This window comes from Pseudonaja textilis, chromosome 3 (genome assembly GCF_049901715.1).
Source record: "Pseudonaja textilis isolate UNSWEBS1 chromosome 3, rPseTex1.2, whole genome shotgun sequence".
In the NCBI taxonomy this organism is placed as follows: domain Eukaryota; kingdom Metazoa; phylum Chordata; class Lepidosauria; order Squamata; family Elapidae; genus Pseudonaja; species Pseudonaja textilis.
Window position 1 is genome coordinate 155,386,711 of NC_141992.1, and position 21,568 is coordinate 155,408,278.

At 35.5% G+C, this 21,568-nt stretch overlaps 1 protein-coding gene across 7 annotated transcripts in view; it reads right to left on the bottom strand.

The window, feature by feature from the left end:
- Window positions 1-21,568, bottom strand: part of ZNF521 (zinc finger protein 521) — a 291,923-nt gene that overhangs the window by 146,658 nt on the left and 123,697 nt on the right. For 6 of the 7 annotated variants that reach the window (XR_015743184.1, XM_087931185.1, XM_026699277.2 and 3 more), the window contains one exon: window positions 3,796-3,880. The exons of the other annotated variant lie outside the window; for it this stretch is intronic. Coding sequence is in view for 5 of the 6 variants with exons in the window: in XM_087931185.1 (XP_087787311.1) it covers window positions 3,796-3,880 (85 nt within the window). In the remaining variant the exon portion in view is untranslated. The remainder of the gene's footprint in view (window positions 1-3,795; window positions 3,881-21,568) is intronic. 7 annotated transcript variants of the gene reach the window in all.

Below are 21,568 nucleotides of genomic sequence, written 5' to 3' on the forward strand. Positions count from 1 at the left end.
AATTCCATGAATAGATCTGTATTATTAGGATTGTTAGGCCTCTATTCCCATTTTATCACTTTTTTCAGCCTTCAGTGGTGAATATGAACTTCTATTTCATACAGCTAGTGACATACAGTTTTGCTTATTATGTTTCATAAAAGATTTTTTGATGGCTGTTTGAAATATATTAATCTCTTCAAAGATTATAATACCAGCATCTGTAATTTTAGAGATATAGTTTTAATTGGACTGATTGGTGATTGATTTTATTGCTCAAATATTATTGGACTGAAAAAGTATCAGAAAATAGTTGTTCATCACCATCACTCAGTATTATCTGACAATTGTACAATCTAAGCAGTTATGGAACTACACTTACCTGCTAGACCTCCCAATTTACATGGGAAGATTCCTTTTGCAAGTTTAGAATCCTCCATAACTATAGCGAGATGAAAAGATGTAAACAAGGAAACATTGGACTAAATAGATGTTAACATTTAATGAACTTCACACTGTACTTTTTTAAAATTAAACATTTTTGACTAGGCTAAAAGCCAAGTTTTACCTCTAACGTAATACAACAGAGATGATTTGAGACTATAAACAATATGTTTGGGGAATGTTTAGTATCTAATGCATTTGTTGATACTGGTCACTCCATCATTGTTCCTATATCCTATCACCTGACATTACTTGGAGGGTGAAAATCTACAGCATGGCTAACAATGTGCAAGTTCTTTTGAGACTTTGAACAGAATTGTATAAGGACTTGGATCTGTTGAACAAACGTGAATGGAATACTTAAAAATCTAAGTCATGGTAAATTATATCTGGAACTGTACTACTGTTACTGCTCTTATTCTAAAATAACTACATGCTAGTAGTATTAAAAAGATACTATTTTATATCATAATATATTTAGGTCATAACATGTTACACAAATTACATGCATTAATTTCCAGATAGGCTTTATCTTCCAAACCACAGTCATCAGTTACCTCAGTACAATTCACACTAACATGGTAGTAGTATAGCATAATTGGGCACTATCATTAAAAAAAACTCTAGGTTCTTCCCACAGATATCATAAGAAAACTAGATTGGATGAAATTTCTTATCTGTAAATAGAAAGCAACTTATAGGATAAAGATAGGACAGCTTATCAACATTGTCACATTTCTCTAGCAAAATTAAGAAGCCAGATACACAGTAATTCCTAATGTGATCTGTCTGATACTGGTTTATCATAAAGTGTGATCTCAACCATTATGCTATGAAGCCTCATCTTCAGTCAATACAATGTTGCTTTGGGGAGGGGAGGGTGTCTGCCCCAGGTACCTGCAGTAAGGGTGGTTCTGCCAAAGACACAATGCAGATAGAAATGAGTGTTCAAGAAAGTCAATGGTGTCTATGTGTCGGGCAACTGTTTGGCAGCAGCACAGCAATAATAGAAGGAAAAAAATGTGCCTCAGTTTTGACTTGTAGTGATTGTCCCCTGCAGTTCTCTTGGCAAGATTTTGTAAGTGGTTTACTTTTGTGTTCTTCCTAGGCCTGAGAGAGATTGACTGGTCCAAGGACACCAGCTGGCTTCATATTCATAATCAGGGACAAGAACTTATAGTCACCCAGTTTCTAGCTTGGCACCCATCTCTCTCTCTCTCTCTCTCTCTCTCTCTCTCTCTCTCTTTCTCTCTCCCTCTCTCTCTCTGTGCATGTGGGTCTAAGTGTGTGTATCTGTGTTAAAATTTTATTTGTTCACTTCAGGTGTCAAATATCTTAGGTACATGACATATATGAATGCTAGTTTTGCAGACATGGCTAAAACATAAAATGTGTCTCCAGTAACAATGTATTTTATTGACCAAATATTGCCAAATTTATTTCAATAAATAATTTAATACATAATATGGTTGAAATTATGCATTTGGATTTAATATGATTAAACACATACAATTTTACACTAAAGCTCCATAATTTTTTTTTCTTTCAGAAGTTAGTTTCTATAAGGTGATACATTTTTCACTTTCAAACCCAAAGAAGTTACTCTTAACATTGTAAAGTAAGAGTTAAAACATTAAAAGGAAGGCCAAAAGAAAAGGCACACCAAAGCATATTCTATAGATACCAGATATGAGATGGTTAAGTATGGTGCATTCAGTGATGTTCACAGGGGATATAAAAAAATTGAGATAGTGGGTGAGAAAATGTAATTGAAGCTCCATACCTTTTTTTACAACCAGGTGATGCATATTAAAAACAGGAAGGGTTTTGTGTAATCATTTCTATCATTGACATGTTAAAGTTCTTCGGATGTCCCTGTCTCAGTCTTCCTCTTGAATGATTCTAGTTCTCTAAAAGCTCTTATAGTTTATTTGTACTCACTTAGTTTAAATTCAGTCAAATGTCTGTATATATTATATCTACATACTAGGTTTCTTTGTACCGACAATTTACTTTGAATTGACTACTTGGAAAGTTCAGAGCATTCTGGATTAAAAACTGTCATGTATCAGCAAGATTCAGAGACTAGATATAATCAACCAGTATCAGTACCTTGACCAGTTACAAATCTTAATTAATGGGTTTTAATAAAGCACTTTTGTCATTAGCTATCTTATAAATTTGTTATCTTACAGGTTTATTATGTTGATGTCTAAGAAACTGATCAACATGTGGAAAGCTAATTAATAATTTAAAAAAGCTTCTAGATGGCTACCAGACTATTTACATTATTTTCTTAGTTTTTCTTTTTTGATAAGCATCAACACAAATTCTGCTGCTATAGCTATACAGTAATATAGAGCTACAGTTCAATAAAGGAGAATATTTGTAACTCAGGCTTGAAAGCTTGATTGTTTTCTTGCAGACGTTTCATTATCCAAACTAGATAACATAATCAGTGCTAACATAGTTTGGATAATAAAACATCTGAAAGAAAATATCAGAGCTCAGAGAGCACCAAGGACCTCTCATAGACCTACAGACACCGAGAAACTTTATCATCTACTACAGAAGCATAAGAATCTTTGTATTATAATATAGAATCACAGTTATCCCACGCCCTCATTATTGTTAAGGTTAGCATTTATGTATTATCATGACAATAGCATTCCAGGGTTTTAATCTGGTGTAATTTTGGTAATAGGCTATATATACTAAATACATTTTAAATTTTCAATTCCATACCTTGTGGAAATACTAAAGAAAATTACTGTTAAAAATGTTAATTACATATTTTGAGTATTATTTGTAGCAGACCTTGGCTATTTTCTTAACTAAATATATTATTTCATTTTCTTGAATACTGTTCTAGAGGGTTTTCAGGCTATTCAAGTACTGCATAGACTCTTATTTTATGACCAATTGAATTATTTACGTTTGTTAGTCAAAATTTGCCAATTTTGTTGTTGGTACCAAGGTACTTGAGCAGCACTCAGTTGTGTCATTATCATAATAATTTCTGAAATTAAAACCTGCCTAAAACTCTGTGGAAAGCTAACAACCAGTTCATTAACCATTCCTGTTAGTTTTCAATAATGCAAAAATGATTAGAAGTTTAATTTGTTAATCACCTGTGTTTTGACTGGCAGTAGTATATGATTCTCTGCAGAAGTCTAAACTAGCCCTTGCAGAAAATAAAACATGCTAATGTTTGATCAGGCCTAATAATATTTTTTTTAAAAAATTATTACCTGGGTAAATCATTGACGGTTATACAATTAATTTCTCCTTAACTCAATTTAATTTTAGAGGCAATGATGAATACATCTAGGAGAACAGTCTATCATCAATAAGATTTAGTACTTCACTCACCAATCATGTGGTTTGCAACATGAACCTGGATATCCCACTCATTGTAGAAAACCATCTGGCACTTGATGCACTGATAGGTCTTTTTCTAGAGAAAACAAGGGTGGAGGTCTTAATTAAGGAATTTGTACGTTCTCACTCTCAACATTTATGTGAAAAATACCAAGATGATATGAAGCCATTTTACTATATTAATGCAGAATCATTTATTACTCATGTTATCATCCAGGTGATAAAAAGAAAATTCTAGCTTTCTTCAACTATTCAAAAGTTCACAAAAACAGAGGAAATATAATATGCTCATCATCATTTGACACCTCTTCAAAATGACCAGCTTGCCAAGCAATTACAATTATATAATAGCAAGCCACTGAATAGCAAATTGAATATTCTCAATATCATCTTTCATCTATATTAATACAAACTGTATTATGGCTTATGTTCTGCTCCTGATATAACAACTGATTTCCTTAACTGCTATGGGGGTTAGAGCTCAATAAAACATAACTATTAATAGCTTTTATTATAGTTTTTATGCAGTTACAGTATCTGAGGTACCTGCCCTATGGAATCTCATTTTCTGCCCATCCCGCCCCAGTCAGCTGGCCTTGATCTTGTTGGCCTTTGCCATCTGGCCTGGGGATCATAGAGTGGTGTAGAGCCCTTAACATGGTTGTGCTCTTCGTGCATTACTAGGCTTTTCCAGTTTTAGGTTTTGAATTATTTGTATGGTTGTATTTTGTGTGGTTATTTGTATGGCTGTATTTTATTCTGTGTTTTGGGGTATTAGGTTTTAACTAAGCCTTTCGGGGTCATGAAGTAACCGAATGAATGAGTGAATGAATGACTGAAAGATAGACAGACAGACCAACAGACAGATATTTGATCTTGTGAAGAAGGATCCACAAACTGCCATTTAGCAATAAACCTTCTTATAACATTCTATAACTATTTGCAAACTAAGAGTAATATTATTTTTATAAAATGCATTGTATTGTTCCACAATACAGAAAATGTTTAAGGTTTTCTTCCAACAGAATATAAAATAATTATATTGTGGCAACATATCCAGGACTCTTATTTTTTTTCCTTAGGGTTTTTATTGTTATCATTATTGGTATCCTAACATACTTCTATCTAAGCAACAGCTCACATTTGATTGATAGCAAAATAGTAGCAGCATAGCATTTGATCTAAGGTAACCGAAAAATTATCAATATTGTACATTATGGATTTACAGTGATTTCCTATGACGTTCATGTAGACAGATATATTGTTGAATTACTTTCCGAGAACAAAACTAAGGTCATTTTTATAAGGCTGATTATTTAATGTGTTCTACTATTTTACTTAAGTTGGATTTTATATGCACTGGGCTCAAAATGCCTCATTCTTAAGTGTATTTCATTTAATTAAAATCAGAATTGATATAATTGATTCTTTAAGGAATTGTTGATCTTCATTAGTAGAAAATCCTTGGCATATCAAACTAATTCTGAGTTCATTCCTTTCTTCCCTTTAAAAATATGAGTATAATTTCCATGACAATTTAATATTTCGTAATAGACTCTATAAAATTTTAAGAGTTCCTAGTACATTTAAAGATTCACTTTCATTTACCAAATATTATTTTCTTATTCCAAATACCTGCAAGTATATGAAAATTACATTATGCAGAAAGAATATGTTATTATTATACAAAAATAATCCATCAAAATACATCAAACTAATGCATACTTGCTTAACATAATTTAAATTATGGAAATCAGGATTTGTATATGTTTCAGCAGCATACTTTATCATTTAAAAGTCTAGGTTGGTTGACATGAGACTAGTTAACTAGTCTGACTTAAGAGTTGGTATTTAGATACCTTTTGGAATATAAGCAATGCCAGTGTTTGATTTAGTAGCACTGCCAAAATAACTTTTTATTTTTGTTATATTTTATAAAGTCCTCTTTTGTTAGATAAATCTAAAGAATCTAATAGGTGATCAAGTATTTTTCTTTTTTTGTCAAATATGTTTTTGCCTTTATCATTAGGGTTTGAATAAAGAAGAAAAAATACTTGAGCATTGTGTCATTGTATTCATATGTCATTATTTTTCTTGTCAGTTGCTGACATGCTCCATGTTTTATTGTTCTAATGAGAGAAGAAAGGCCAGGCATTCAGTTAACTTTTTTTTTTTTTTGCTTTGGTAAAGTCACATATCAGGAATAATGCTAAGGCTAAGCTAATAAACCATATATACATGCTGGTTTAGTACTGATCATCTGGGAGCAAGAAATATTTTCTAACTAGTTCTAAGGGGAAATGTTTTAAAAAGGGAGACTCTTACACCATGTATATTGGTCTGAATGTCAGCATCAAAAGCATCTGGATGCTACCATAACAAAGCTCTTAGAAAGTTGATGGTTAAAGTCTCTTTCAGATACAACTTTAATAGAATTCTTCTGCATTTTTCTACCTAAAATTAATATTTAGGTCCATCTTACTATATTTAAAGAGTAAATAACAGGCCCACGTAGTGGTAAGATTAAACTGAAATTACATTTGCAATGCATTCATTGTTATTTATTCAAAAGCACCAATTCATTTAAAGTTAGTTATAACAAACTGTCTGTGAAAGCAGTGGCATTTAAAGTAGTTATGACTAACTTGTTCTAGTAGTTTGAATGAGACTATTTATTTATCTAATAAATATTTTCCCCTGCTGTTCTAGGCCTTAGGGCTGCTTATAAAAATTTAACATCATAATAGCTTATTAAACAATACATTCAAGAAATGTACAACAGAAGCAGGAATCACAGGTAAAACACAGTTTTTATTTAAAGCATCAAGAACTTGGCAAAGCAAACATCTGTCAGAAAATAACTGCCTTTATCAATCAGAAAACAGAAAATTCATCTGTTCTTCAAGGGACCACCATTCCATAGCACTGGTAGAACACTATTGTTAGTCATCTTAATGTAGCATGTTACCAATCTATTAGAAAGGAGACTTTCCTTAGGATTTTAGAAAGATCAGAGTGAGAAAATCAGCGTCTTGGAAAACTGTGCAACAGGAAAGCATTTTCTCTTTATGTCTGAACTGATCTTGATTCACCATGTGGTTTTTAAAATCTTAATCTGTGTAGTTTTCATGTTTTAATGATGTTTCTACTTATTTTATAATCCTGTAAGCTGCCCAAGAGTTATCTTACAGGGGAGATACCGTACTGTAGATGGCATAAAAATTAATAAATAGTTCTCAATATTCACCATAGATATTCTGTGTACGTACAATAACAGTGGAAGAGCAGGGTTTCTTTGTCTCTATCATGTTACAGTTCTCCATTTAATATGTACCCTAATATATGTTTGGCGGATTCATCCGGCATTTTCCTGTCTTCTTGTTAAGCAACAATGAGTTTTCCTACTGTCTCATCAACCTTAATTCTCTGGAAAATTAGGGAACTCTTTTGCTTACACCAGCAGGGAGACATATTGAATTGTGTCAATCACCCAATTAGATTGTTGACACATTTCCTTATTCCAGAGTCACTCAAGTCATATATGATGGTAAGATATCTCAAATGGAAAGAATCTTTATTGTTTAGAAATTTAAAGGACAGCTGTTGTATCAAGAAGCCTTTGGAGGAGAATAACTATTAATGGGAAAAGGTATTTAAATGCTTAGAAATTCAAAATAAACAAAACCACAGGAAGATTCTTCAGCAAAAAAGTTGTTTCTCCATAATACAAGAGAAGCAACTCTTCAATCTATCGAAGGTGATATTAACTTGGTGAACTCTATAGATACATATGTAGGCAGAATGAGCAATAAAATGCAGGATGAAACTAAAAGTTAATATGGCAGGCAATTTACATTTATCATATGCAATAGTAGTACAGGTGAAACTCAAAAAATTAGAATATCGTGCAAAAGTTCACTTATTTCAGTAATGCAACTTAAAAGGTGAAACTAATATATGAGATAGACTAACTGCATGCAAAGCAAGATAGTTCAAGCCATGATTTGTCATAATTGAGATGATTATGGCTTACAGCTCACGAAAACCCCAAATCTACAATCTCAGAAAATTAGAATATTGTGAAAAGGTTCAATAATCTAGGATCAAAGTGTCCCACTCTAATCAGCTAATTAAGCCATAACACCTGCAAAGGGTTCCTGAGCCTTTAAATGGTCTCTCAGTCTGGTTCAGTAGGAATCACAATCATGGGAAAGACTTCTGACCTGACAGTTGTGTAGAAAACCATAATTGACACCCTCCATAAGGAGGGAAAGCTTCAAAAGGTAATTACAAACGAAGTTGGATGTTCCCAAAGTGCTGTATCAAAGCACATTAATAGAAAGTTATGTGGAAGGGAAAAGTGGGCAAGAAAAAAGTGCACAAGCAGCAGGGATGACCGCAGCCTGGAGAGGATTGTCAGGAAAAGGCCATTCAAAAGTGTTGGGGACTTTCACAAGGAATGGACTGAGGCTGGAATCAGTGCATCAAGAGCCACCACACACAGACGGATCCTGGACATGGGCTTCAAATGTCGTATTCCTCTTGTCAAGCCACTCCTGAACAACAAACGTCAGAAGCGTCTTACCTGGGCTAAAGAAAAACAGAACTGGTCTGTTGCTCAGTGGTCCAAAGTCCTCTTTTCTGATGAGAGCAACCTTTGCATCTCATTTGGAAACCAAGGACCCAGAGTCTGGAGGAAAAATGGAGAGGCACACACTGCAAGATGCTTGAAGTCCAGTGTGAAGTTTCCACAGTCTGTTGATTTGGGGAGCAATGTCATCTGCTGGTGTTGGTCCACTGTGCTTCATTAAGTCCAGGGTCACCGCAGCCGTCTACCAGGAGATTTTGGAGCACTTCATACTTCCTTCCGCAGACAAGCTTTATGGGAATACTGACTTCATTTTCCAGCAGGACTTGGCACCTGCCCACACTGCCAAAAGCACCAAAACCTGGTTCAATGACCGTGCAATTACTGTGCTTGATTGGCCAGCAAACTTGCCTGACCTGAACCCCATAGAGAATCTATGGGGCATTGCCAAGAGAAAGATGAGAGACATGAGACCAAACAATGCAGAAGAGCTGAAGGCCGTTATTGAAGCATCCTGGTCTTCCATAACACCTCAGCAGTGCCACAGCCTGATAGCTTCCATGCCATGATGCATTGAGGCAGTAATTGCTGCAAAAGGGGCCCAAAACCAAGTAATGAGTACATATGCATGCTTATACTTTTCAGAGGTCCAATATTGTTCTATATACAATCCTTGTTTTATTGATTGCATGTAATATTCTATTTTTCTGAGATTGTGGATTTGGGGTTTTCATGAGCTGTAAGCCATAATCATCTCAATTACGACAAATCACAGCTTGAACTATCTTGCTTTGCATGTAATGAATCTATTTCATATATTAGTTTCACCTTTTAAGTTGCATTACTGAAATAAATGAAGTTTTGCACGATATTCTAATTTTTTGACTTTCACCTGTATGTCTGGTACATTTAACTGTTTGAATGCCCCGGAGCTATGTATTGAGATGGATGGCAATATTTGATAAAGGTTTGCTTATATTTCCTTAATACACATTTGGTAAAAAGATAAAAAATGTCTATGCTTACATCTGAACAGAACAAAACCTTCTAGCTTGTGCCCTTAGAAATTTTATTATTTAAGGATGTGGGGAAAATAGCATTGCTATCTTTGTTTAGGTTTAAACAAATATTGCAAATAATTCCCATCTAAATCTTTCATTCAGACCTTATCTTGGAAGCATTTAATATATTTTATATACGTTATATAAGAAAAAACCTTCATTAAATGAACACTGTAACTATTCTTTTTTCAGAATAACTATAACAGTTCAAATAAAAGTTTATGATATTGGCTCCTATAGTTCATGTCTCAAGCCTAATAGTTCAATAGTTACAGAACCATCTGATAATCAGAATAGTATGGGGAAGACTATAAACTGAAATAATAGTTTGAGTTTACCATCAATTCAACAGATTATAGTAAATATTAAACAAAAAGTCAGATAAAATGAGTATGAAACTTTGTGAAAATGTATTAAAGATAAAATTGTTGTGTTAACATGGAAAATGGAATGAAGAACTGAAAGTTATATATAAAGTATGAAAAAATAGGGAAAGTTAATGAATTTGGTCTCTTAGTAATATATTTATCAAAGATGAAGAAATAGATGAAGAAATATCTAGAAATGCAATACTTGTAGAAAGGAAGTAGGTAGGCTATTTACTGCTGTGATGAATTACTGTCTGTTGAAAGAAGTGAAAATGATAAGAGTTTTGTACAACTTTACTATATGGAAGTGAATGCTGATATAAGTGAATATTGATATAAATTTGGCTACTGCAACTTCATTTTATCTTTTTCTAATCTTTAGTAGCAAACAACCTGACACCAATTAAAGTAATAAGCAAATAGAATGTGAAAATAATAATTTAGAAAGCTTTTTCCTTATTACTTGGGAGTGGAAGGTAAACCCTGTCGAATGGAGGTGGATACCGGGTCTGCCCTCTCCATCATCTCGTGGGCCACCCTGAAGAAGCTGCTCCCTACACTCTCCAAGAAGAAGCTGCTCAACTGCCACCTGACTCTTCGAGACTATCAGGGAAAGACCATTCCAGTCCCGGGGAGAGGCAAGTTCCTAATTCAATTCCAGAACTTTACAGGCCACTTGCCTCTGATGGTTGTAGATGGTGCCCTTCCCAGCTTGCTTGGGCTAGATTGGTTCCCTGCCCTAGGCCTTAGTGTAACTGGTATTCATGCTGTGGTGAGTAATGAAGTAGACGCCCTCTTTAAGGACTACGCTGATGTTCTCAGCAATGAGCTGGGATGTTATTCTGGTACCCCTATCTCATTTGATGTAAGTCCACAAGCCACCCCCATTCGTTTAAAACTTCGTAGAGTCTCTTTTGGCATTTGCCCTAAATTGGATCTGGAACTGGATAAGCTAATTAAGCAAGGGGTACTAGAACAAGTAGATTTCGCAAAATGGGAGACCCCCATAGTCACCCCCCTTAAAAAAGATGGCAGTGTGAGAATCTGCACAGACTATAAAACGTCCCTCAATCGTTTTCTCCAAATTAGTGCATACCCAGTCCCTGTAATTCAACACCTGTTGCACTCTTTTGAGCCAGGTACGATTTTCGCAAAGCTAGATATGTCCCAAGTAATAAGCAAATAGAATGTGAAAATAATAATTTAGAAAGCTTTTTCCTTATTACTTGGGAGTGGAAAAATAAGGTATCCAGCCTGTTGTATGCTGAAGTTGTGTACTTATGCACAGAATCAGGAAACCATACATCAAGATCAGGTCAGTTCAGAGAACAGAGAACAGAAACTTAACAGATAACTGCCATTCAGCAAGTTATGTTTGACCCAGTAACATAATATTTACTGAAATACTGAAGTGACAGAGAAAGTAATGTATTGCTAGACACTACTAGTAGAGACTAAAACTAGCTTGTAAACTGTTGGTATACTCCATTTGATGGACTGTCCATCTGTACTTTGGTAGCTGACTTCCTCATCAACACAACAGAACCATGGACAAAAGGTATGGAAGTTGGTGTGAATGAGTGAATGTTTGATTAAAAAAAATCTTCGAAGTCATAAATGCTTTATTGTTGATGGTTCAAACTGCTCACTGCCTAAGCTTAGACTGCTGCCTTTTTGAGACAGGCAGCAGCCCCTCTACATTGGATATGAATATGAAAGTAAGGGCCATCTCTTTGGAACTAAATTCCAATGTAACTTTTATTATGTCAAAAGAAACATAAAAGTTGAACGAAGTGGGAATATGATACTTATGCAGTGTGTGTGTAAAAATTAGAAGACGTTGGATCAAGAATGAAGGGACAATTCATTTTCTTTATTTCCATAACATACTACTGTAACAATCTACCAATCCAGATGTCACATCTGTAACAATGTAGTGGTTAGGGCATGAGCAATCTCCAAGAATCAAATACAATTGAACAAAAGAAAAATAATAAAAGGAAATGAAATAATAAAATAAAACATGAATATAATATAATAAATAAAATAAGAGTCTTGAAACTAGAATCTGTTGCTTTGGATCTGAAGAGGTGTTTGAGCCAACAGGTTTCTATTTATGAAGAAAGTATATTTCATTTTCTGAAATGTATGTACATGCTATGCACAACACTCTTCTGAAAACAATCTTTGGCTTTAATACTCAAATCCACACATGAAGGCCCCTATATGAAAACAGAGCGCACAAGGTCATCCTAAATTGATAGCATGGGAAGTATTGTGTGGAAGGCAGTAGAGACTACTTAGGTGAAAAGTAGAAGAGCCTGGGTCAAGAATGAAGGGACAGTGAATAAATGTGGACTGAATGCAAAATAATATTATTAACAGAAAGGAAATTTGTTGAGGTGGTTTGAGTATGAACAAGATTCAATTATACAAATATAATTCTAAGAGTGAATGGGATGAGAATAATGGAGAAACCAAAAATTCACAGTTGGATGGAACAGATGAAGTCTTTAAAAAAAGAGACCAATGAGAAAATTAAATCATAAAGGACAGCATATGAAGAAGGATGTGGCCAAATAGTAAAAATAGTATGTAGAGTTTGGAGACACTTGATGAATGATATTAAAGTAGTTCTAACTCTTTCATTTCATGCCTTTAATTTCTTTGGCTTATGTTTTTGCACTTTGCATAATGTTGTATAAGCTGAAAGGAAATAGTATGATAGGTAGGTATTTTGCCTATATTTATTCAGATAGGATGTCATATACAAGTGTTGATGAACTTTTTCAGAACCGAGTACAGAAACTGGAGTGCATATGCGGGGGAGGGTGGAGTGCTGGAAACTGGAAGAGCAGCTCCCTGGCATGCATGGATGTGCCGGGAAGCTGAGCTTCCGGTTTCCAGCATGCGCATGTGCGCCGGCTACCTGGTCTTTCAGTTTCTGACATGCATGAATGCTCAAAGACCAGCTGGCTGATGTGCATGTGCATGCTGGAAACCAGAAGAGTAACAGGTGATGGCTGGTGTGCCTGGAAAGATGGTTTGGTATGCCACTTCCAACATGCGTGGCATAGGTTCACCATCACAGTCAAATGCAACACTGAGATGTACTCAGGAGGCTAAAGGTACAAAGGTGTATAATAATCCCAAACTCACCCAAGTGAATGTTGCTGAAACTTTATTCTTCTCTAGATTTTTTTTTTTTAAATTGGAATTGTTCACTGAAACTATTAATTTGATAACTAGAATATGGTGGGAAATAAATAACCCAATAATCTCATCCAGAGCCAAGTCCACATATTCTTTACAATTTGGTACATTTTTCATGTATTCTGTGAAGAGCATTTGTATACCATCTTAATCCAGTGTCCACAGCTAGACCACTTCAGCTCAAGATATAGCAATAGCACTTAAACTTATATACCACTTCACAGTGCTTTACAGCCCTAAGGGGTTTAAAGAATCAGTATATTGCCCTCAACAATCTGAGTCCTCATTTTACTGATCTTGGAAGGATGGAAGGCTGAGTCAACCTTGAGCCAGTGAGACTTCAACTGCTGAACTGCTGGCAATCTTCAGCAGTTAGCAGAAGTAGCATACAGTACTGCATTCTAATCAGTGCGCCACCATGGATCATGCATTAGAGCAGAGGTCCCCAACCACCAGGCCGGGGACTGGTACCGGTCCATGGAACATTTCCTACAGGGCTGCCGGTTTGCTGGGCGCTGCCATCTTGTTTGATGAGAAAGTGCTTCCGGGTGAGCTTTTCCGGTTGGAAAGTGGCGTTTGGGTCCTGAAGGAATCCTCGCACCTTCGTTTCATTGAAGGGGGGGGGGGGGCTTTGAATGAAACTAAGGCGCGAGGATTCTTTCAGCACCCAAGGCAAGGCGAGCTGAGCGACCGTCCCGAAGCCATCCCGAAGCGAAGCCCATCGACAAAGGTACAAAGGAGGAGTTGAAGGTAGCGGGGAGAAGTGGGGGACAGCTGGCTGGCCGTTCGCTCGGCTCGCCTTGCCTTGTCATGCATGCTGATGCCGGTACCGGGCCGCGGATCATTTTGTGATGCCGGTACCGGGCCGTGGCACAAAAAAGGTTGGGGACCACTGCATTAGAGTACAAAGTGATAATATTAAATCAGCCTGAATTATCTACTATTTTGTTAAAAGTTAATTTACTTCAATTTTGTTTTTCATTTCTTAAATCAATTCAACAGTCTATTTTTTTAAAAAAAATCTGATCTCAGAAGTTTGTTCATTTTAGCTCTGAACAGATCCCTAATATTGTTTTGCTTTTGAAAATTGATGCTCATGCTTAAACTACTTTTTTTAAATTTCTATTAGTCTTTTCTATTTCTAATGATTTTAAAATTCCTGGAAAATCATGTATGTTTTTTTCCTTCTCAGTGTGTGTGGATGTACATCAAAATCTTCAAACAACATTTCTAGGCATGGTCTTGCTTTAGAGACAGGGCTATTTTATAAGATCTTAAAGTGTCTAGGTGTTTCTCTATTGGCGTTTGTAGTTTTTCCACTGTTTAAATCAAACTGACAAAACATAATTTTTAGAATAATTGTTCTATTCATCTAAATCAGAAGAGTCAAACTGGAGGCCCGTGGGCCAGAAGCATCACATGGAGGTCACACCCACCCTAGTTCCTCAAAGGAGAAAAACAAGGAAATTGCCGGTTCTATGGTTGTAACTCATAAACAGACATTTGTAGAAATGAGTCTCTTTTTAATTATTGTTTCAGCTGTCACTGCCTTGTATCACTCTATGTAGTCATCTGATCATTACCAATATATTAACAAGGTGAGTTATTAGCCAATGATGAAACAACTAATTCCCCAGTGCAGGAAAACTGCATAAAATTCCTGTACGTTTCATGATTTTTCAGTAAAAGTGAAGCAAAGTTATTTGTTCTTGCCATCACTTTGAAATGAAGATAATTGGGGGTTTGATTGCCTGGAGTCATTCTATGACCAAACCAGGAAGTTCTCACTCTCAGTAAGCTGTCTTTGAATCCTGTCCATGGACCTCCCACTGCCATCCTAAAGGTTTAGATTCCTTTATTCTTAGTGACATTGAAAGCAGTTTAAGAAAACCAATACAATAATAAAATGTAGTCTAATCACTCTAAAAACATTTGGGGAATAAGATGCAACATTAAAAACTACTTGCAATTAAATGTTTGCATAAACCATCTAATGTTGACTGCTTTAAATTTGGTGCTTTCCAGGTATATTGGAACATGTCTAAACAAATAGGAATTACTGCTCCATACTGATTTATTTGGGTTAGAAGTCCCCCACACAGAGCATTGCAATGGAGAAAGAACTGATGTGTTACTAGCACTGATGATGTTACCTACTTTGGATAATGAAACGTCTTCAAGAAAACCACCAAGCTCAGAGAACACCAAGGCCTCTTGGAAGTTGGCTAGGAAGGTCTCAAATGGCAATCATGTGATCCCAGGGCTCCGCAACTGTCATAAATACAAGCCTGTTGCAAGGTGCCTGAATTTGGTCATGTATCCACGGGTGGATGCTGCAATTGTTTTAAATGATTGTAAGTAAGGTATTGGTTCAAATCATGTAGTAAGACTCATGGGCAACTGAAAGATAGAATGTCTATGGAGATTCTCAGTAATCCAGGTTGTCCCAAAGCTGCTTTTTCAAGAGGCAACTGGACACCCTGGTTTTTCTATGAAGAAGTTTTGCTTCTCATCCAATAGCTGATGAAGATTCTTGGATGAGAAGTGAAATGTCTTCAAAGAAAAACTAGGAAGTCCAGTTGCCTCTTGTGAAAACAGTCTCTCCACTGTTCATCCCACGTTTACTCTCTATACCACATTGGCTCTTCCATTTCCTTGAGATTAGTATGAAATTATCACCTAAATCTTAAAGGAAATTATACTTCAGATTCCATGTCTGTTTACTCCAATAAAGAAAAAGTAGATAAAGAAATCCCCTGAATTGCAAATGTATCTTAATGCCTTACATCACATCACACAAAGAAGGAAGGAGACAGACAGACAGACAGACAGACAGACACACACACACACACACACACTCAAGCACTTTGGTGAAGCACATGCATAAAAATTCATATCACTTTAAATCTTGGAACAACAGAGAATTTAGGTCTGAATTTACAATTGGCAGATTTGCAATTGCAAACAAATTATAAATGTTGATTGGGCCTCCAATTAGCAATAGCACTTAGACTTATATACCACTTTATAGTGTTTTACAGCCCTCTCTAAGCAGTTTACAGAGTCAGCATATTGCCCCCAACAATTTGGGTCTTCATTTTACCCACCTTGGAAGGATGGAAGGCTGAGTCAACCTTGAGCCTGGTGAGATCTGAATTGCCAAATTGCAGGCAGCCGGCTGCCTGAAGTACTGCACTCTCACTGCGCCACTGAGGCACTGAGTTAGTATATTTAACAAACTTAAAGATTTCAAGCATAATAACTGTAGGAGCAGCAACTGATGAAATGTGTGCCATAAAGCCAGAATATAAATCTGCTGCTTTTGGATTTGCATTGTAACATTGTACACAAGTTCATAAAGAGAAGAGCTTGAATACAATGTCATAGCTCATTTTTCATCATTATGTTGAAATTATGATTTGCTGCAAATGTCCTTGATTTCAAAAGGATACATTTTAACTGAAAGTTAAAAGAAACAATAGAAGACTGGTTTTGTCCATGGACTAGATTATTGGAAAAAGGGATTTTTTTGTTAGATATATTCTAACACATACTGGAGATCTATCTGTTAGAAATTATCTAGGTACAAGTGTTCTAAATTGAACAAGAGACTAGATTACATGAGCTAAAAAATAATAAGTCTTTGTGATTATATCTTGCAACAATACCGCAGCATATAGCCGTGTTTATTTTTTTTTTCCAGACAATTATTTTTCTCTTATTCTGACTTAAATCATTTGAGACCAACATACATAACATATATTCCTGTACCACACATATATTAGATGTAGTATTACATCAGTAAATTACCTTGTGCTTGCTGAAGGTCATGCTAGTTGGCTGGGGACTATGGGCACTAAATTCAGAATACCTAGTAAGTACCATGTTAGCTTTCTCTACCCTCAGAAATTGAATCTCTATTTAATTGCAATGCTCTACCCACTTGAAAGTTCCTACACTATATTTTTATTTTGCTATTCTTTTTAACAAATACTTCGAAAACATAAAGATGCTACTTGTGGCCTCAAACCCATCTTATATCAGGAAATGACAAACTTTTTAGTCTTCTCCCACTAGACTTCAGGGCTTGTATGATCTACATATTTTTTTCTGAAATCCAAGACTGCCATAATAAATCAGAGAGTAACACACAGTAGTCCTGGAAGAAAACGTATTGAAAATACTTTTTGGCTAAACAATCCATCACATATAACATTGTTCCTTTTTAGTCAAAGTCAATAGGAATTAGACAGCATATACATTAAATAAATGAACATTAACAGTTGAAAAAAAGATTATTCTAAATTTTTGTATGAGACGTTAGACCATGCCTTTAACATATGTAAGAATTTATTTATTCTCTAGATCAGTGGTAGTCAACCTGGTCCCTACCGCCCACAGTGGGCATTCCAGCTTTCATGGTGGGCGGTAGGGGTTTTGTCCCCTACTTTATAAATCACCATTACTGTGGAACCGGTGGGCGGTTACAGAAAACTTCACTACTAACAGAGATACAAAAGTGGGCAGTAGGTATAAAAAGGTGGACTACCCCTGCTCTAGATGAACCTTTTAGGATATCATAACAAAACTGCAATTTAATTCCATCAAAACATATTTTGCTCTATAACTTTGACATAAAATTTATTTTAAAATTTTATATTTAAAAATGCTTAAAATCAAAATGTAATTGCCTATGTGAATTATTATAAGCATTCCAGTTTACTACAGAAATGAAATGAATTGTTTATGAGCATATGCAAAAGTTGCAAAATCTAAAAATAGATAACCTGAAATATTATACCACTACAATTTATTCTACACAATAATACTAGTCTGCATTACAAACACAAATAAAAAATTAAAACAAGTATATAGACAAATAAAAAAAATGAGAATACACACAATATACAACATACTGATGCATAAGAATTAATGATATGCTATCTAGGAAGATATGGATAATTATAAATAGATTAAAAAAGGAATCTTAAACTGGATTGAAACAAGAAAGCCCCACTTGTCAACTCATGAAAATAACCCTCTTTCAGATATGCTAAGGGAAGAAGAATAAGGAAGATACTGGCACAGCAGCTGGTCCCAAATAGTCAACTCTTGCTAACCCCTGCAGGAAACTTTTGCTTATCTATGTACCCTCATACAAATTAAAATTATAAATCAAACTAACCAGTGCCCCAAAACATTAGGAAACCTAAAACAGAACTTAAGTTTACATATGACAGATCATGCCTTGTCTGAAATCGGTATGTTAAGATCTACCTGGGCAAGAGGCAGGTGTATGAATAAAAATATATAATTAGGAAATGAATAAGAACAATAGGGAGTTTAAGCCTTATGGATCCAATCACAATATAATGAATTATAATGAATAGTATGCATAGTATCATAATTAATATAAAATATGAACAGACGCGCGATCTCTGCAATGTGTCCCCAGTCTTTGTTTTAAAAATGAATTTCCAATGCCCCAGGGAAGACAAAAAGCCAAGGAGGAACAGTGACGGTACAAGTTGCCTTGTTTTCCCAGTGAACTCATGCTTGAACCAAGTTTAAGATGCAGCAAGGCATGATTATAGGCTTGTATTCAGGCACTTCTCCTTTAACACAATTCCAACCATGGTTTACAAATGCACCCAATAAGGCTTAGTGTATAGGAGAAATTAGTTCAAAGGAACTTGAGCAAAATAGCAGACCAAATTCAAGTATAATACTTCATACAAATATGCATATGTATAAAGATGGACCACAAGGATGCTCTTACTGCCACACCTTGCTTATAAGTCAGGAGGATGTAAATATTAGGTCTAGAGGTTTAGAGTCTTGGCATCGACTGACTCTTTTCCTAAGAGTCAGCCATCACTTACTGATGCATTCATGTCTTCCCTAGTTCCTCCTGCAAAATGTTCCCTAAACTATTATGGATGACTTATGAGTATGGTTAATCCTTTTTATACACTCTTGACTATAACAAACACAACCACACTATTATGCTGATTTGATATTTTGTCCCTGTAATATTCATTTGCTATTTTTACCCAACTGTTATGTTAACAGACAACACACAATACTATAACAATGAGATTGCATTCAAGAAACCAACCACTTTCCACCCACAATCAGCAACAGCTGTGCTCAATAAAAGTAACAGTTTGCAAGTGGTCACTAGAGAATACTCCTTCAACACTTACGCCTATTGCAAATTTTGCAAAAGCTCTTAGGATTTTGAGGCAGCATACACAGCTCTTCAACATTTTATAAATCTGTATCACCTTAAAAAAGCCCTACCAGTGCATTTCTAGAATCCACTTTCGAAAATAATAACTTTTTAAAAATGATTTTTACAGGATCTCCATGTTTTTCATTCTTGGTCTTACCATAATTACACAGAAGATCAAAAACTAACATGATTCTGTATATGAATGAAAACCAGAACATTTCACTAGAAGCAGTGGTAAATATATGTCAAAATCTTTTTTTTATATAAGCAAGCAGAAATTTCTAGAACGTGCTTGTGCAATTAGGTAATGAAAAAGAGCTTCATATGATTTCTTGTCATGCTGACAAGAAGAAAGATTGCAGGAACATTCTTAAATAACTTGAGAGATTAAATTGTGGTTTTAAAAATAGGCATAATATAATTTATTTAAGCAGAATTGCGATACAATTTAAGGCAAATCAGAATCTGAATTACCTTTAAAATATGTCAAAAATTATGAAGTCCCATGTGATCCCTTTTATAAATATATTGCTTCTGATGCTTTTTCCTGGTGGCAATCAATCAAACTTCTCGGGACTATCCCTTCTTACCCAAATTGGAATAAAGAAAATTGATGCCCTATTGTTATTTATGCACTATATTTGCAGTTCCCAAAAAATATATCTGGAGATAACTATAGTAGTTGAGTTTCCTCAACCGAAGCCTTACTAAATCTAAAACTTCATCTATTCTACTTGCTTCAATTAGTTCTTTTCATCTCAGTCCCCACTAGATGTGTCAAGGCTGCAATTCTAAAAATCTATGCAGCTGGGAATTGCGGGAGCTGTAGTCCCAACATGTTTTTACTTAAACAGGTCGGAGAAGTTAGACTTAGATTTCTCTTTTCAAATGTTAAACAAGCCTGTGTTATACCACGCACTCCCCCAAAAGTATATCTTTGATTGTTCTTTTTAAAAATTATCCTTAGGCTAAAACTCCTTTAAAATTCTTACATCGCTATCTACTTTTTTCCAATGTAGGCCACATATGCATGTTAATTTTAATCAGGATTTCCCACATATCATTCCTCCACCTATCCACCCAAGTCTTCTGCAATCTTTTAAATTTATATGTGTCCTATTTAAAGCATGATAACCAATAGTGGACATGAAATGTTAGCTGAGCCTTACTATGCTGTTTGTGTCATGCTTTAAATGTGCAATAGAACTGGGTTCTCAGATTAATTATTTGGGAGCTATACTAAATGAAAGTATTTTTTCCTTAGGAGAAAATATGGTATTATTATCGCTGATTTCCTGTCTTAAATTTTTTTTTTCCCCTTGGACTCTTAAAATACCAACTGTCATTTCTAGGTTAGGTTCCAGCAAATCCAAAATGCTGATGTCCCAAAATGCATTACTTTGGGGCAGTGGTGGTATTCTACTGATTCAGCCCAGTTCAAGCGAACCGGTAGTAAAAAAAACAGCTACCGGTTTGGCTAAACTGTTTTTTTTCCTCTCCTCCCGACTGTCAGCTGTTCCGATGATCAGCTGTGCCAGGATCCCGCTCGCTCTCTTACTGCTTCGTCGAGGAGGCTTCCCTGAGGCTCGGAGCCAAAAAAAAAAAGGATCACGGTGTGTGTGTGTGTGCGTGTGTGTGCTGCGCCCCCCCCATGCTCAGTTTTTGGCCTCCTTGGCCTCAGGGAAGCCTCCTGGGAGCAAAAATGGCCTCCCAGGAGGTTTCCCTGAGGCCCAGGAGACAAAACAAACAAACAAAAGCATAGTGCGGGAAGATGCTGCAAAAAAAGAAGAAGCCATGCCCACCCAGTCAGATGGTCACACCCACCTAGCCAGGCCCACAGAACCGGCAGTAAAAATAATTGCATCCCACTCCGGCTTTGGGGCATCTTCTGTGCCTAAATGGAAAACATGAAACCTTACAATATATTGTCTATGGAAGAGCTATTGAAGAAATATAAACTTAATAAAGTATAAATCAGCATATCATAAATTATTGCTTCAATGGTTATCAATTGTTGAGATGAAACCAGAGAGAAACACAGTTTTTCTACTGCAAAAACGTTCATAATATCCAATGTAACTTATTATGGGATAGGTACACAGATAGCAAGTGTATTAATATTTAATACATATTAGACTAAAGGTGTTCTTTATTAGAATAAAGGAAATGCATGTTCCTTTTGCCCAGTTTATTACAACAAAAAGGAAGCTATATTTTTTAAAGATTATCCCAATTCAGTAGCCTATTTGAAAGCAATAGCTTTTTTCCCTTTCATACAGTTTTTGAAGGCATTAGTAAA